At 36.4% G+C, this 17,253-nt stretch overlaps 2 protein-coding genes across 2 annotated transcripts; both read right to left on the bottom strand.

Annotated features, from left to right (window-relative positions):
• Positions 1-1,983: 1,983 nt before the first annotated feature.
• On the bottom strand, positions 1,984-7,894 carry LOC134792284 (uncharacterized). The gene is made up of 5 exons (XM_063763553.1): positions 7,790-7,894; positions 7,328-7,380; positions 6,375-6,413; positions 4,604-4,669; positions 1,984-2,110 (listed from the first exon to the last, which is right to left on the bottom strand). The coding sequence occupies exons 1-5, from the start codon at positions 7,829-7,831 to the stop codon at positions 1,984-1,986; spliced, it is 327 nt and encodes a 108-aa protein (XP_063619623.1). The 5' UTR covers positions 7,832-7,894.
• Positions 7,895-10,131: 2,237 nt separating this feature from the next.
• On the bottom strand, positions 10,132-16,513 carry LOC134791995 (multiple epidermal growth factor-like domains protein 10). The gene is made up of 4 exons (XM_063763105.1): positions 14,861-16,513; positions 14,401-14,430; positions 10,945-11,069; positions 10,132-10,577 (listed from the first exon to the last, which is right to left on the bottom strand). Exons 1-4 carry the CDS (start codon positions 16,498-16,500, stop codon positions 10,462-10,464), a joined length of 1,911 nt encoding a protein of 636 aa, XP_063619175.1. The 5' UTR covers positions 16,501-16,513; the 3' UTR covers positions 10,132-10,461.
• Between the last annotated feature and the right edge of the window lie 740 nt (positions 16,514-17,253).

Here is a 17,253-nt window from a genome sequence, read left to right as displayed (position 1 = left end):
ACTCTTGGCACTGAAAATTATCCATTAAAGTACCGGGTCGATAAGTAACTATGGTACAATGGTCAGTAAAAATAATAAGGGGAGTTCAATTTTAACTATAAAACGTGAGGTGAGACTCAAACATTTTAAAATTATTTGAAACGGGTCACTCACGTATTAACCTTTTAGACGCCAATGACCGAAATATCCGCACCGCAGGTTCAACGCCAAAGACCGAATAATCGGTCACAGACCACAGAGCAACATAGACCTACGTGCATATGCATAAAGTTCAATTTCAGTTTTTACACTTGGGTGACGTGGCGTCCGAGTGACAGCTTTTGTGTTTGACACGGCGTCGAAAAGGTTAATAAGTCGAATAGCCCGACATGTTTCGATCCAATTTTCGAGGATCCTCTTCACGGAGCAACGATTCGCCTTCACTGGTGGCACAGTATAATAAATAGTACTAACGTATAATAAATAGTACTAACGTACAGTATGGACACTCCCTGCCTCCCGTTGAAAGTGCCGCCCACCCGCTCTCGGTTACCTCTCAGTTACCGGCTGGCAAGGACGCGACGACGCGGTGCGCAGAGCGGAGGCCACGTAAAATATTCAAATATTAAACAAATATTTACAAAACCTATCAGAACACACTGAAAACAACACAATATCTATATGAACAAAAAATCATGTTTTCAACTTACGTAATATTTTGGTGGCCTGAATTACCTTACAAAAATTTTGTTACTTCGTTTATACTGATTCAAAATAGGAAACTATTGTATAAATCGAGCTTAGATACCTTAGGGCTTGTGCACAAATCACGCGAGGTTCGATAGGGGGTGGGGGGGGTCACGAAAAAATCACGATAGATCACGTTGGGGGAGGGGGGTATAAGGAAACCTCACGTGTATTTTTCTACAGTGAACGAAACTATGAAAAAAACACCTACCACATGAGTAGATACTTTTTCTCGGTTTCGTTAAACAAAAATCTTCACTCTGCACTTCAAAATAGCGAGTCTATTTAACGAAAATAGAAAAATAAACAAGATTTTCTATATACAATACAATTACAATTACCTACTTTTATACAATTCTTAAAATTAGGTCGAATGAAAAAAAATCAAAAAAATACACGTGAGGTTGTGTGGGGGGAGGGGGGGTCAAAAAGTAGCCGAAAACACCTCGCGTGATTTGTGCACAACCCCTTACAACATGATACGATTCTTATTTCTTCCTAATTCGCGCAATGAGTGTTGAGTCATTGAGGTCATCGAACTTGACAACAAAATTGCGGAAACCCTAGCACGTCTTATCTCACTCACAAAGCACTCACACAAGCATGGTACGCGTTCACCTACACGAGCTTAGACTGTGTGCGTAGGAACGCGTTTGTTTCATACATTTGGTCGCCAGTGTCCGGGGTGTGCTGGTGAAGAGCGCGCCGTGTACTCCATGAGTATCATTTAAAATAATTTTAATAAAGGGAGTGCAAAATAATAATGTAAAAAGCCGTTTAACATTTAGTTTATAGGGTTCCGAGTATAAGTGACACTAACGAGATATGGATTTTAAAGTCTGAAATAAGTAATTTTTAAATTATTTTATTTTTTAATTGCGTCTGTACTTCTACAGTATACTCACTGGTTGGTTGGACACTCGTGGACAAAAACGCTGGATATTGCTCAATAATTATTTATTATTAATATCTTAAATTAGCACTTACAGCAACGTTTTTTTAATCTATTTAATAAGTATAGAAGAAGAGTAAAATGGGAAGGCCGGCCGGTAAAAACCTACTCGACTTTGGATTCGACCACAAAAATGCTTTTTATAGTTATTTATTTATGAATTAAATGTTTATTGTTGAAAAGAAAATTTTAACCAAAAAAAAAGTATATGATGCCGTCATCATCCGACATCCAATATCGGAGTGGACACTGTGAATTCAGGAGGGAAATAAAAACTACAGTATACAATTACGTATATTTATTATTTAGTTAACTTTCGTTTTATTATGCAAGTAAAGGGCGAATAACCCCGCTCCGAGGATCGCGACCATTATGCCGAGGACCGTCAGAATGATGGCCGTAACGGACATCGCTGGCTCATCTTTGCTGCCACTGAAAAAAAAAATTTTTAGGACGTTTGATATGACGGCGGCCGATCGTAAGATCAGGCAGATGTAGAGATGGGTAGGGGTGAGTAAATACTGAGTATTTACTCGGTATTTACTCAAAGCACCCGATAAATACCCGTATTTACTCATTTAGGTGGGTAAAAACGATTTCTTATAAAATATTCAAAAAGTGAGATTTAATAACATAATTGTCTTTTATTGAGGAGTGCTAACGTGTATTAACAATATCTATAAAATAAAAAGCATATAGGACGCTTAATTTAGGAAAAAAAGGTAATTATTAGTGAGAGGCAAATTGTGATAATGCATAGTTAACAATTATGTTTTAAATAAGAAGGTATTTACTTTAAAAATATGGTACAGTAGAGTCCGGTTAGTACGACTCCGCATATAACAACCAACCGCTTATAGCGACGAAAGTATAGGCACTTGTTTGGTTTTAGTACAAGTTACTATGAAAGCACAACCGTTTATTACGACTCCGCTTATAACGACCGATCGCTTTTAACGACGGAAATTGACTCAAAATCCGTCCGTCAAGTCCGGTTACAACGACGAGCGACGTAGATTTTACAAATAAATTGTTGGTAAGAAGCTTACTCCGTCCCGCGCACCCAACTCCGCTCCCTCTTTTGCCTATACGGAGCAAGATGAAATAGTCATGTGACTTTTCGTAATTTTGCAAACTAAATAAAACCCAATTCCCATTATTCAATTGAGCTTAAACTTAACATACATAATTATGTAAGTTGGGTGACAATGCAATACATATTTTGGTAGGTAAGTACCTTCGAGCTGATCTGATGATGGACACAGGAGGTGGCCATAGGAACTGTGTGATAAAACCACGTCATCTTGATTAGATCCCCAAGAATGACGATTTTATATTTTACGGGATTCGAGTAATTTGCGGATGACGAGTGAGTACGCGTAGGTACCTTGAAAAGTGGCTTCATCTAAACACACAAGTCTCTCCATTTAAGACAAGGTGTCGTAATACTAACGTAAATAAATATTTTAAAAGAAATGTTTTTTTCTTTGATTATCGAATAAGTATACAAAATGATGTAATTATTTTGATTAAAAAAATATATTAAAATTGGCAGTTCGTTTTGTACGACGTCCGGTTAGTACGACGTAATATCAGCGGTCCCTTGGGCGTCGTTATAACCGGACTCTACTGTACTTAAATTCTATCGATGTTCTAGATAACTGCATGTCGCGCAAAAGTGCGTGTTTACACGGCACTTACGACCTTTTATTAAGGGTTTTTTGAAGAAAACTCAAAAATGGCTCAACCGATGATGTTCAAAATATTGTTTTTTGTACTCTATTATACGGCTAATCTCCCGATATGTTTTCATATTTTTTCTGAACTTTGGTTCGAAAGTTATAGAGAGATAAACATTATTTTGGCCTTTCGAAACGGTTTATTTCCAAAAATATTCAATTTATACAAAAATGTTCTTAGAAACATTCCAGTTATTTTTAAAGACCCATTTAATGATGTGCAACACGTTGGTGGTTTCTGAGATTTTTTTTTGTGACAATTAGTTACATGTATGGAGTGCCCCTCTTAAAAATACATTTCTTACAATTTTGAGTACTTAATCCAGTAGCGGCTTACAAAATACACCTATATTTCAAATTTATATGCCCCTTTCAGCACTCTAAATAGTTTATACCCACCAATTTGGGTATAAATGAGTAAATACGGGTATATTGAGTAAATACTGAGTATTTACTCGGTATTTACCCGTGAGTATTTACTCACTACCCATCTCTAGGCAGATGGTAATGTTTTCACGGTAGTCACATTAAACCAATAGATAGGATAGGATAGATAGGTTGCTCTAGAAGCCCTGAAGGGCAAACTGTACCTAGAACGGGACATAGATTTTCAAGTTTCACGGTATGCCTAGAAATTTCACAATCTGCCTGATCTTTCGATCGGCCGCCGACAGATATAATAAAAAACCCAGTGTCCTAAATAAAGGCACATAAGTATTATAGTTACTAGCAGCCAATATTTCGATTGCTATAAAACAGCCAAATCGACCGAACGGCTATTACCGATTATTTTGTGCGGGGTTCTTTAGAAAAGGCATATTTTAAGCCCAAAAGTTGTTAATTGTTGCAAGAGAAAGTACATATTATAAACAATGTTAATGTACCTACCTATATTATGATAAAACATATATCCTTTCATTCGATCGCTGGGCTTATCATTCAAGAAAGTTTAAGTTTAATCAGTAAGTATATTTTATTTATTTTTTAATCCCTTTTATACATTTGGATTCAAATATTTATCAATTTATTTAGGTATCAGCATTTTTTTCTTTCTTTTTATTGGTATTGGTATCAGCCTTATAAATATTATTATAATTATGTGTGTTATTTATGAAGCAACAAAATAACACACATACCATACCTTACTTATTACCTACCTATTAATTATTGGTTGAGTTGTACTTACGTTGCAGCTTGATTTGTGCCTTCTGCAGCGGCGTGTTTTGTGGCGACATTGGAGTTTTTGACAAACCTGAAAGGATTTATAAATATATTTCTTATATTGAATAAAGTATGAATATCTGGGACACCGAGCTTTGCTCGGAAAACATATATAAAAACTTAAAAATGCGCGTTTTCCCAGAGATAAGACCTAGCTAGATCGATTTATCACCCCCTTAAACCCCTAAAACCATATTAGCAAATTTCATCGAAATCGTTAGAGCTGTTTCCGAGATCCCCGAAATATATATGTCGCAGTCAAAAGTGTGAACTGGTCAAAAGAACTTTTAACCGACAAAAACAGGCAAAACTGCTTTTGACTGAGCATGTTGATCAAAAGTAGTTTTACCTGAAAATCATTGGTTAATAGTAATTGTGACTGTTACTATCAGTCAAAAGTAGGTAGGTAGATAGGTAGGTTAGGGTTATTTTTATTTTGCTACGCCCAAAAAACGAAACTGTTCCCAGAGATAGGTAGGTTAGGGTTATTTTTTTTTGCTACGCCCTAAAAACGAAACTGCTGCCAGAAATAGGTATGATTTTCAGGTAAAACTACTTTTGACCAACATGTTCAGTCAAAAGCAGTTTTGCCTGTTTTTGTCGGTTAAAAGTTCTTTTGACCAGTTCACACTTTTGACTGCGACATATACATAAATAAACAAGAATTGTTCGTTTAGAGGTAAGTATTGGATATTTCCATAGTCTAATAAAACATGGTCTTCCATTCCCAGAGTGACACGGGCCTACGTCACAACAACATGGCCGCTATATATAGCGCTATCGCATATTATCATATAGCGCTGTCGCATGATGACGTAGGCCCGTGTCAGTTAGGTGACCTAGAAAAGACGGGAATGGAGTACCAGGCGGAGTATATTATTATACCATGGATATTTCTAACTCTGATTCTGCAGAGGAGTCGCAGGACTCCGGTCTTAATAAATAACTAACTACAGGCAAAATAAGGAAATATACTATTAAAGTCTCTTTCAAACGCTGGCGCTTGTGGAATGGCTGGAGAACTTTACCAAGCCCTGATTTTGACAGAGTCGTTTCGAGTTTGCTGACAAAATAGTTACACGATAATGTGAAACTTTTCTTAGCGCCACTAGCACCATCTCACTAACCCGGGGTTTACCGGTTAAACATAGAGTTACCATGGTTACCAGTACAATTTCACACTAGGTTAACGGCAAGTTTGCTGCTTAACCGGTTAACCCCGGGTTAGTGGAATGGTGCAAATGGGTATTAGACGTTTTGGGTCGTAGGCAGACTTGTTGTAACTGACATTTTTTGTATACAAAACATTTTTTGCCATAATTTATATTTTGATACAAGGTTTTATCGCTGGCTCTTTTCTTTGCATGTATTCTCGATCGAGACAATTCTAACAAACCCAAACACAATTACCTGTGTTGCGTTGTTTTATCAAGTAAGAAACTTAATTTCTATTTGGGATTTAACCGATCAAAGCCACCCCCAAAATTCTAGACCTCTTCTTATGTTATACCTAATGTAAATAAAAGACAAATATTGGTCCCTCTAGGGTCAACTTTTAGGATTAAAATGTGACGTTATCTTTGATAACTGCGTTATTGTCGATGGCGCTTACGCCATTATGAACGATGCTCCGATATAAATACAATGCCGCGCGACGCTGTGCGGCGTAAACGCCATCGACAATAAGGTCCCTTTTCATAGATAATGCCCCAAATTATTTTATTTGATATACATACCCTGCTTTTCTACACAGATCATCTGTTGGTATGCTCATTCTGTAAACAAATATTTTTATTTAACAGACAGGCGTATTCTGATTTTAATAACAGGTTGAGAATTAGATCTGGATCTGGCGGCCTAGCCAAGGTGACAATCGCTTGCGCTTCGCCGTCGAATCGCTTTGCGCCTTTCTATGACTCTTCCACATTAGTGTGACAGTGACAGTTGCGTTTCGTTCGCTACGTAGCGTTCGCGATTGGCACGTTGTCTACGGGGCCTGTTCTCTCAGTGTCAAAAGTGACATTCATCAACCAAAAACACTGGCACCAAAAACACTTTTGACACTGGCAGGTCCTTATCTAATCCAGATCTAATCCAAAACATGTTATTAAATCAAAACACGCTTATCATAAGTTAGATATTCGGTGACTATATTCTGTATCTTAAGGTATTTAAATAAAAGTAAACAAAATATACCCTCAAATGGCTCCTTAAGCCAGTTGAGGGTAGTTGAAAACCCGGGCGGTTTTGTATTTGGTTAACCAATAAATGTTATAACTACCCGAAAATGTACAAATTGTTAGTTTACTTTTTTTTTTAATTCCTAAAGATACAGACTATCTGCCCGATTCGAACTTTAAGATACGCCAATTAATAGATCAAGAAACGATATGGATTAGATGTGTCAGTGTCAAAAGTGACAGTTTTGTTTGAGGAAATGTCACATTTGACACTGACATTTCTAATCCATATCGTTTCTAGATCTATCTGAGATGTATTAATTGTCGTATCTTAAAGTTCGAATCGGGCCGTTTAGGTGACGCTTTACTCCCTCCGTGGACGCTACCTCTCTTATCTTTATTGGAAGTGGTGTGGGAGAGCAACGATGCCTCATACAGACAGACTGACAGACAGACATTGGCTCGAACGTCGCCCCTCTTTTTGCTTCGGGGGTTAAAAATGAACTTACTTATTTCCATCTACAGTTGCCGAAAGAGAATCGTCGGAGACTGCAGTTGTGGCCTGAAATAAATACATCTCATTTTTAATACACTTATATCGACCCGGATATTGATTCACGGTTAGTTTCACTAGACTTATATCGATCAGGATATGGACCGTGATTACCTTTTGTAATGTTTTCGAGCTTATTGCGTAACCAGGCCCCGTGGACAACATAACGCTCCGTAGCGATCGAAACGCAACTGTCACTGTCGCACTAATTTGAAAGAGTGATTGAGAGACACAAAGCGTTTCGTTGTCAAAGCGATAGCGACTGTCACCTTGGCTAGGCCGGCAGGCCCCGATGTGAATTGTGAAGGCGTAAACCACATTTACCCCGCAGCCACACAATATTACACGGAATATCGTACATTATAAACGTGATCGTAATAAGCAGATTCTACTGAAATTATAAAGATAGAAGACTTACCAAGATAGCAAAAGCCACTATGAAAAGGAATCCGGTATACATTTTAAAATATTTAAGAATTGATTCAATAGAAATTAAATTACGTTTAACACAACCACCGCGGCGTATGTCACTTACAGGATAAATCATTTTCCTGTAAGGTGATATTTTTAGAATTATGTACTCATTTAAAAGGAAACGGATATCCTTTTTTATCTAAATGCTACTAAAATAAATATAAAATAAAACTGCTTAGTTATCGTACCATAATCATAGAGAAATAAAATAAGTAGAGAAAGGGTAGTAACACCATACATCAGCTTTCGTACCAAAACGCGAGCTATTTCATCGACATCTAGCGTCAAGTAGGGGAACTATTAGTACCGCTACTTGACACCCAGATGTCACAAGTGCCGCTACTGACAAAAAAATGTACCACTAAAACAATTTAGATGGTCAAATGCGGTCTAAAATATTACCCAGACTTCGCTCCAGGCAACGATGCAGTTGGCCGAATATCGAGAGGACTGGAGAGCAGTGGTAGGAAGAATAACCCATACTACTATGGGTCCCTCAGACATGAGGTCACGACCACGAAGAAGAAAACAATTTACAACTAATATTATAAACAGAAGGAGTTGAAAATAGACTTTTGGTTTATCCGGTGATAATATTGGCTGAAAATTGTTGAGCATTAGAGTTTTCGTACGCCGAGACATCTATTGTCAACTAGCAGTACTGATAAATTCCGCTACTTCACGCTAGATGTCGACTACGAAATGACAAGCGTTTTGGTAAGAAAACTGTTGCATGGAGTTACCAATCTTTCTTTACTTATATTTCTCTATGCCATAATGGAATAATACATTTACATAATTTTTTGCAACTTACCCTTATAGTTACCTAACAAGTTTCCTGCCAATGTCCTTTGTGTGTTTGTAATACAATTTATGTCCCGGTATTAATGATGAATAAATGTGTAATATAAATGTGTATTGTAATACGCTCTTAGCATTATAATATTTTAAAAAAATATATTGCAAACACCGTTTTTGAAATCCATAGGGTAGGTAACATGTATTAAAACTCAGTGTCAAAATTAAATTTTATTTATCTTCCTTTATTAATCATTGAATCAGATCGTGTCTCCTTTGTTAAATTAATAATATCTAGGTACTTACATAAGTAACTATTGTAAGCTATCAACACCATTTTTTTTTTCATTTCGTTTCACCATAGGTATGCTTTACCGATAGCAAAGACATATGTAACTTCGTATAAGATGAATAAAGTCTAAGGAAAAAACGTGCCTCGGAAATCAAGAAAAAGTCATTCTCGGATAGATGGCGCACACACCTTTGGCCTATTCTCGGCTAGATGGCGTGACGACACCGTTTCATATTTAACAATTTGAACACATAGATATCAGTGAATGAACATGGGTCAAAATGATATAAAAATAATAAAATCATTTATCCATATATATACATATTTTTGATAATTTTATACGTTTTCATTTTGAGTTTTAGTCGTGTGTCGATAGATGGCAGTAAATTTACTATGACTACAAAATTTACTATGACAGGACCCCTCTATACTCCCCTCTATTCTCTTTGCCGATAGTGAAGTAAATATTTGTAAGTATATGTATCAAAAGTATTTGGTAGTACAAAGTTAATGTAGTTGGTAGTATCTAATAATAGTGAAGACGTGAACAGAATTGGATGATACTTATTTGACTAGACCAAAATACAACATTAACCAAAACAGTAAAGTGTAAACCTTAATTTTGCCTTATTTCATTTCAAGTGGGGTAATAGACCGGGAGATAGTGACACATTTTACTGGGTCATTTGTACCAGTATGGCGGTTCGTCAGGGGTCTAAGCATGTAATGAAGGAAAGAAAAATGATGGTCATAGCGCTGGTACCGGCGGCCCAATCGCGTGGGCGTTAGTCGAACGTGTCGGATAAAATACGAGTGTCGAACGATTTGTTCCACAAAAATCCTCGTATTTTCCGATAGTCCATAAAAAAGAAGTAGGCGGTAGCGTAATGCCATACTTCTCCGGTGTGACTTACAACCCGCCATACTGAGGCGAACACATTAATTAAAAAAAAACAATTCAACCATTTGTGCCAAGCTAATTTTTGCACAGGTGATCATCGTCGAGCAGCCATTCATGGACATCACCATGCCATACTCTTCGGACGGTTCCAAATGGCCGCCATACCGCCGCAAGGGAGTTAATTTTTTTTTATTGCTATACGATTTGTACCATCTTGGAGGTTACAATTGAGTAAGTAGAACAAATGAGGTGCTGGCGGAAAATTTCAGTAATTGCAAAAAGTCCACAATTAAAAATAGTTGGGGAAATTTGACTTTTCTTAAACAAAAACTTCCTTTATATTTTTTGGCGATTTTTTTACTGATTTTCCAAGAATTTCGTAACTTTCCGCAACATGCACATCTGTAAGTATTTAAAACAGCGATACTCAACCTACATTATGATGATTAAGATTATGATTATGATTGATTACAGCTTTTTAGGTGGCCCGCCAGGTAACCCACAATAGATCCTTGCCATCCGATCACCTTTAAGCAAATTAATATTGTGGCTCGGTGCTACAAGGCAAATCGTTGTGGCCCTCATAGAAAAGGTTGAGTATGGCTGATTTAAAACTATGTAAGAACTAAACAGCGCTGGTTCCTCTGTCCAAGAGAGCATCGTTTGTTTCCTCTTCTTCGATGAGATCGTCTTTTCGGAATAAGGTGTTCGGGACGGTGTACGCTACGCTGCCGTAGGGACCTGCAAGTTAAAATATGTCACTGAAAATTATAATAGAAAAAAATACGCCAAGACATCAAAACTGTCAAGACAAATGCAAATTTGATTTGTCAAAACAAAGATTCAAATTAAAATGGAACTGGAGGCCTTTTAATAGGCCTCTGGGTGGCTAGAGAATAGAAAAAGGATAGATCAAAATACCGGAAAGAGGAAACGATCGAATCACTAAATACTACGAATACTACAATCGTATTTTATTTCCACCACAACCTCCCGGATGGAAACTTTGATTGCATGCAACTTTGAATACATGCAAGTTGCATCATTAATGCTGTTAAATCATTAAAAATTCAAGATTTTCATATAGAAGTAAACGAATGACTGGTACCATCTTCAGGTGTCTTCTGTGGTAATTTCCTAGCATAGAGGCGGCTTATCACCACCAGTACTAGCACGATCAGTAGTAGAAGTACGGCTCCTCCTACAATCCATGTCATCTGCATACTCGCCAGCCTACAAACATATAAAATAATTAGGAAATATTAAAACCGAAACTTACTTATTAAATACTATTAGGAATGGGAGAGGTAGACACCTGATATGAAATGACAACATTTTCTAAACATTTATTTATTTATTTATTTATTTAAACTTTATTGCACAGTAAAAATTGTACAAAAGGCGAACTTAATGCCAGAAGGCATTCTCTACCAGTTAACCCTCGAGCCAAACAGAGAACAAGAAACATTCAGAGAAACATTCTGGAAAGCAGGATTGAAAAGATGAAGTGGAAAGCCTCGAATCAAATATCTTAGTTCAGCCGAGTGAAAAAGCATCGTACGAGCAAATCAAAAGACTAGCCCAGGAAAGAAAGGATTGGAAAATTACTCTACCGACAAGAGCAAAGCTATTAAGTTATGATGATGATGAACACCGTAACCGACTTTAAATTGATAAGACATTGAGTCGACTCGAAAGCCAAAAATGAAGAAATAAAGATGGCGGCCATTTTTTTACAATGTAGACTTCGAATTCCTGTTAGGGAGACTTTCTAATCCTCAAATATTAATTATCAGTTTTTATCATGACATTGACTCGACTCGCGGTCTATTCTAGACTGATTGGCTGATTGCTTTACAAAACTTTAATTCCAAACCAATCATATATCTGCCAGATAAATTTAAGCAATCAACTCGGTGGCTCCTGCCGGCTCAATAAAATCATAATCATAATCATAATCATTTATTTATTTCTTGAATGCGGTACAATAAAGATGTAAAATACAATTTCTGAACAGCACATCCTGCCTGAATAGGCATAGAAATATTGAATATTACCTAAAAACTATGACTAGATTCTTATGACCTACCATGCAGCATGCAAAAATAATACAGTCACGATATTTAAATACTACATTATACTATAAAATTGCGGCATATAGTCTAAATATTCTTTCAATGAGTAAAAAGCATTTTGTACCAAAAAGTCCAACAAATATTTCTTAAATAAAGGCATTTCGGATTCTCTTATGAATTTAGGTAGCTTATTATACAATTTGGGTGCCATGCCATAAACACTTTTTGCACGCAAGGCTGTTTTTGATTGCTGATATGAAATTTTGTGTCCCTGTCGCGCACTATTATAAGAAGGAAATTGATTAATATTTAATTTGACATACATAGCAATTTCAAAAATATACAAACATGGCACAGTTAATATTTTCAAATTAATGAAATATGGTTTGCATGAGTCAGGTATCTTTAGTCCACAAGCAGAACGCAGACACTTCTTTTGAGCCATAAACACCAATTCTCGTTCAGTTGAGTTACCCCAGAACATGATACCATAACGCAATGTAGCTGTTACATATGCGTGATAGGCAGTAAGTACCTCAGTCTGACTTACAACTTTATTTAAATTATACAATGCATATGAAAAACTATTTAACTTCTTACATACAGTGTCAATCTGGGTTTTCCACGTCAGTTTATTATCTAAATTTAATCCTAAAAATTTCGTATTATCAGTTTCCTCAATTATATTATTATTATATGTCACAGTTATATTATTAATCATATTATTCGTTCTTTGGTAAAAATTCATAATTTTAGTTTTTTCTAAATTTATATGTAGATTGTTGCAATTTAACCAATTTATTATTAATTCCAATGTATTATTTATATTGACTTCACATGTCTGTGGATCTTCACCAGTCAATATAACCGTGCTGTCGTCGGCAAAGAGAACCATTGGGTAGTCAACAGCCTGTGGCAGATCGTTTATGTAGATGAGGAATAATAATGGACCCAATACGCTTCCCTGCGGAACACCACGACTAATTTCTCTGTATTTTGATGAAAGAGTAACTTCGCATCTCGTTTTTAAACTTAAGTAATCTATTTGTACTACTTGTCTCCTATCAGATAAGTATGACCTTAGCAAGTCATGGACATTGCCGCGTATTCCATAGCTATATAACTTTTGCATTAAAATATTGTGGTCAACTAAGTCAAATGCCTTGGTTAAATCCATGTATAGAGCGCAAACTGGTTGTCTTTTATCCATATTTGTCACTATTACTTGTAATAAATCAAAAATAGCCATATTAATTGACTTGTTTTTGCGGAATCCCTTCTGTTCTTGCGCAAATAGGTTATTAGATTCAAAATACAAGCTAATTCGATTGCAAATCACTTTTTCAATAATTTTAGAAAAAATAGGAAGAAGTGCAATTGGCCTGTAGTTGTCCATATTTTCTTTTTCCCCTTTTTTAAAGAGAGGTCGCACAATTGCGATTTTCAACTTTTCAGGAAAGATGCCCTGTTCTATACACAAATTTATAATATAACTGATAGGGTATGCCAATATATGTGCAACTCTTTTTATGACTTTGGTGCATATTCCATCATAGCCAGTACTGTTACTATTTTTTAACGAATATATTATGTTTAAAACTTCTTGCGGACTTGCTATATAATATTATATTATATTATATTATTATATTATAGGACATTTCTTACACAAATTGACTAAGCCCCACGGTAAGCTCAAGAAGGCTTGTGTTGTGGGTACTCAGACAACGATAGATATAATATATAAATACTTAAATACATAGAAAACAACCATGACTCAGGAACAAATAAATCATTTAATAAATCGTTGATTATTTTCTTGGGCAATATTCTTAACCATATTTTAAGAAAACTACGCATTGTTTTAATTTAAATAAATTCATCAAAAGGCTCCGAGCGTACGGCTTCATATTTTCATGGCAAGGGGTCATCCATTAATTACGTCACACGAATTTCTAGGTTTTTTGACCCCTCCCCCCCCCCCCTTGTCACATTTGGTCACATTTGGCAAACCCCTCCCCCCTAGTGTGACGTCACATTTTTTCTACGAAATCGCCAAATCGAATTAAGTAAGTACCTAAGTATTATTAATATTTTATCAAAATATTTTTGACGATATAAATATTAGTAATTTTATAACCCAAAACTGCTTAGGAAAGAAAATTAAAAGAATAAAAACGATTATCGTTTTAAAAACTTGTTATTTAAATGTACAGCGAATAAAATAATTAAAAAATAAACTTCGGTTACTGATGAAGTTAAAGTGACGTCACAAAGTTTGTGTCTCCCCCCTCCCCCATGTCACAATATGTCACATTTTCTTGACCCCCTCCCTCCCCCTAAACGTGTGACGTAATTAATGGATGACCCCCAATAACTGTATTTTCAAACTTTTGAAAACCACATATTATACGTGGCGTACAGCGACAATATAACAGCATGTTTTTCTAAGAGTACACCTCTTCCACTAATGATAAGGTTAGTAAACTTACCCCGTTCCTGATGACATTTCCGGATTTGGTCTGAAAAAAAAATAAAAGATCAAATTAGTATTTTTAAGACTATAACCAAGGCCAAGTGTATTTTCATATATTTTGAGCCCACTATCTCCTTCACCTACACGCAGATCCTTCTCATATTCAAAATTAAAAACTGAATTTATTATGAACTACATTCCTGCCATATTTCATCATGAACATTGGTAAAAGAATAAGTACTCAAAGTATCGTCTACAACCAGCACAGAGATATTCAAACTACAAAATATCTGGGCAAAAATACCCTTTTCTTTTCTGATATCTTACATTAACTTTTATGCAGTTCTGTAAAAATCGCTGATATTTTTTAGTTGATGAACTTAATTCATGCTGTAAATCGAGGATAATTACATCAGAAAAATAACTTTGTTGAAAACTATAAATAAAAAGGGAGCCAATGTGCTCTTAATACTTACGGAAGAGACACAACACAGGTTCCATTGATCAAATCCATATCAGGACCGCAATTTTCGTAACAAATGGAAGAATCTAATGTATCTTGAGTGAATCCAGTATTGCAGGTGCATTCATTTGGAGCTGAACAATAGCCATTAACGCAAATTTTCTCGCATATCGGGACGCAACCTTTATCTGTATGATTGTAACCTTTGTTGCATTCACACGTGTTAGGAGCTTTGCAGACTCCGTTAGTACATAAATCACATTTAGGCGAGCAGGTGTCTCCAGCTTCTTCAAATCCTTTCAAACATTTGCATGTATCTGGTTCTACACAATTTCCATGCTTGCACGGTTCTTTACAAACTGGCTCACATTTATTGTTATTTAATTTGTACCCGTCATTACAAGTGCATTTACCAGGTTCTGAGCAATATCCATGGCTACAATCGCTACTGCATTTAGGTATGCATATTTCTTTGTGTCTATTCTTAGGTTCATATCCTATTTTACATTCACAAGTGTTCGGTGCTGTACAGATGCCATTTTGGCAAGGTTTCTTACAAACGGGCTGACATTTAGTACCCCGTAATTCGTATCCATCATTACAAGTGCATTTACCAGGTTCTGAGCAATATCCATGTTTACAATCGCTACTGCACTTAGGTATGCATATTTCTTTATGTCCATTTTTAGGTTCATATCCTTCTTTGCATTTACACTTGTTGGGTTCTATACAGTCGCCATTTTGGCAAAGTTTTTTACAAACTGGCTGACATTTATTATCTAGTAATTCGTATCCATCATTACAAGTGCATTTACCAGGTTCAGAGCAGTATCCATTGCTACAACCACTACTACATTTCGGTATGCATATTTCTTTATGTCCATTCTTAGGTTCAAATCCTTCATTACATTCACACTTATTCGGTGCTATGCAGTCGCCATTTTGGCAGGATTTCTTACAAACTGGCCGACATTCGTTACCTCTTAATTCGTATCCATCATTACAAGTGCATTTACCAGGTTCAGAGCAGTATCCATTATTACAATTGCTACTGCATTTAGGTATGCATATATCTTTATGTCCATTCTTTGTTACATATCCCAGTTTACATTCACAAGTGTTCGGTGCTATACAGTTGCCATTTTGGCAAGAGCTCTCACACATAGGCTCGCATTTATCACCTTTTAATTCGTATCCATCATTACAAGTGCATTTGTCAGGTTCCGAGCAGTATCCATATCTACAGTCACTTTTGCACTGAGGCGTACATTTACCATCTTTCTTAGTATAGCCTCTATGACAGTTGCAGACATTCGGACTGACGCAATCACCGTTACTACAGTTGGTACAGTGAGGAACACAGGTGTATAAATCTATTGGTTTGAAGCCTATATTGCAAGTACATTGGTTGTTAGCTGTACAGTTTCCGTTAATACAAGGTTGATCACAGACGGGGTGTAAGCAGGTGTTAGGGGTGGTGCTGTTGTGCAGGATCATGGGTGGTGCGCACACGCAATGGTTCGGAGCGACACATGTTCCGTGTATGCATCCGTGTTCGCAGTCTGGTACGCAGGCTTCTGTATCGTCGTCCCAATTGTACAGATCGCAGCACACTAGCTCCGGTTCTGCCTGTAAATATATGAAACATAACATTAGAGTCTGATATCATCTTCTCTCATGGAATGCTGACATTTGTTGCGATAAGTTTGTTTGTTTAAGTTTGTTTCATTTGTGAATTTAATGTTTATCTTTAATAAATGTAAAGTTCATTACTATACTCTCTTATATTATAATGCTCAGTTTGTAAAGGGGCCCACTGATTAACAGTCTGCCGGACGGTATCGGCCTGTCAGTTGTTCGGAACTGTCAAACTTTTGTTCTAACTGACAGGCCGATACCGTCTGGCGGATTGTTAATCAGCGGGCCCCTTTACGTGTTCTCTGATGTTATTCACAGTAGCTGTGATATGGTATTGTTATAATGATGTATGTAACATTTGCGCTCAATAAAATTGTAAAACAAATTGTGTCCAGTGGTTTTGCATCTGGTGGACCTTTATATTATTATGTATGTTTTTCATGAAATTGAAAGGTATCTATTTAGTGTAGGTACCCAATAAAATAAAATTAAAATAAAGACATCGATCGAGGTTTTAATAAAGTTAACATTTATAGTTTTAAGTAATTTAGTTATTAGGTACCTATCTATTTCTTTACTGTAACCATGGTATAATAATATACTCCGCCTGGTACTCCATTCCCGTCTTTTCTAGGTCACCTAACTGACACAAGCCTACGTCATCATGCGACAGCGCTATATGATAATATGCGATAGCGCTATATATAGCGGCCATGTTTTTCTAGGTCACCTAACTGACACAAGCCTACGTCATCATGCGACAGGGCT

The sequence above is a fragment of the Cydia splendana genome, chromosome 7 (genome assembly GCF_910591565.1).
Source record: "Cydia splendana chromosome 7, ilCydSple1.2, whole genome shotgun sequence".
Taxonomy (NCBI): domain Eukaryota; kingdom Metazoa; phylum Arthropoda; class Insecta; order Lepidoptera; family Tortricidae; genus Cydia; species Cydia splendana.
The sequence above is the reverse complement of the archived record's forward strand: the minus strand, read 5'-3'. Positions and strand labels throughout refer to the sequence as shown.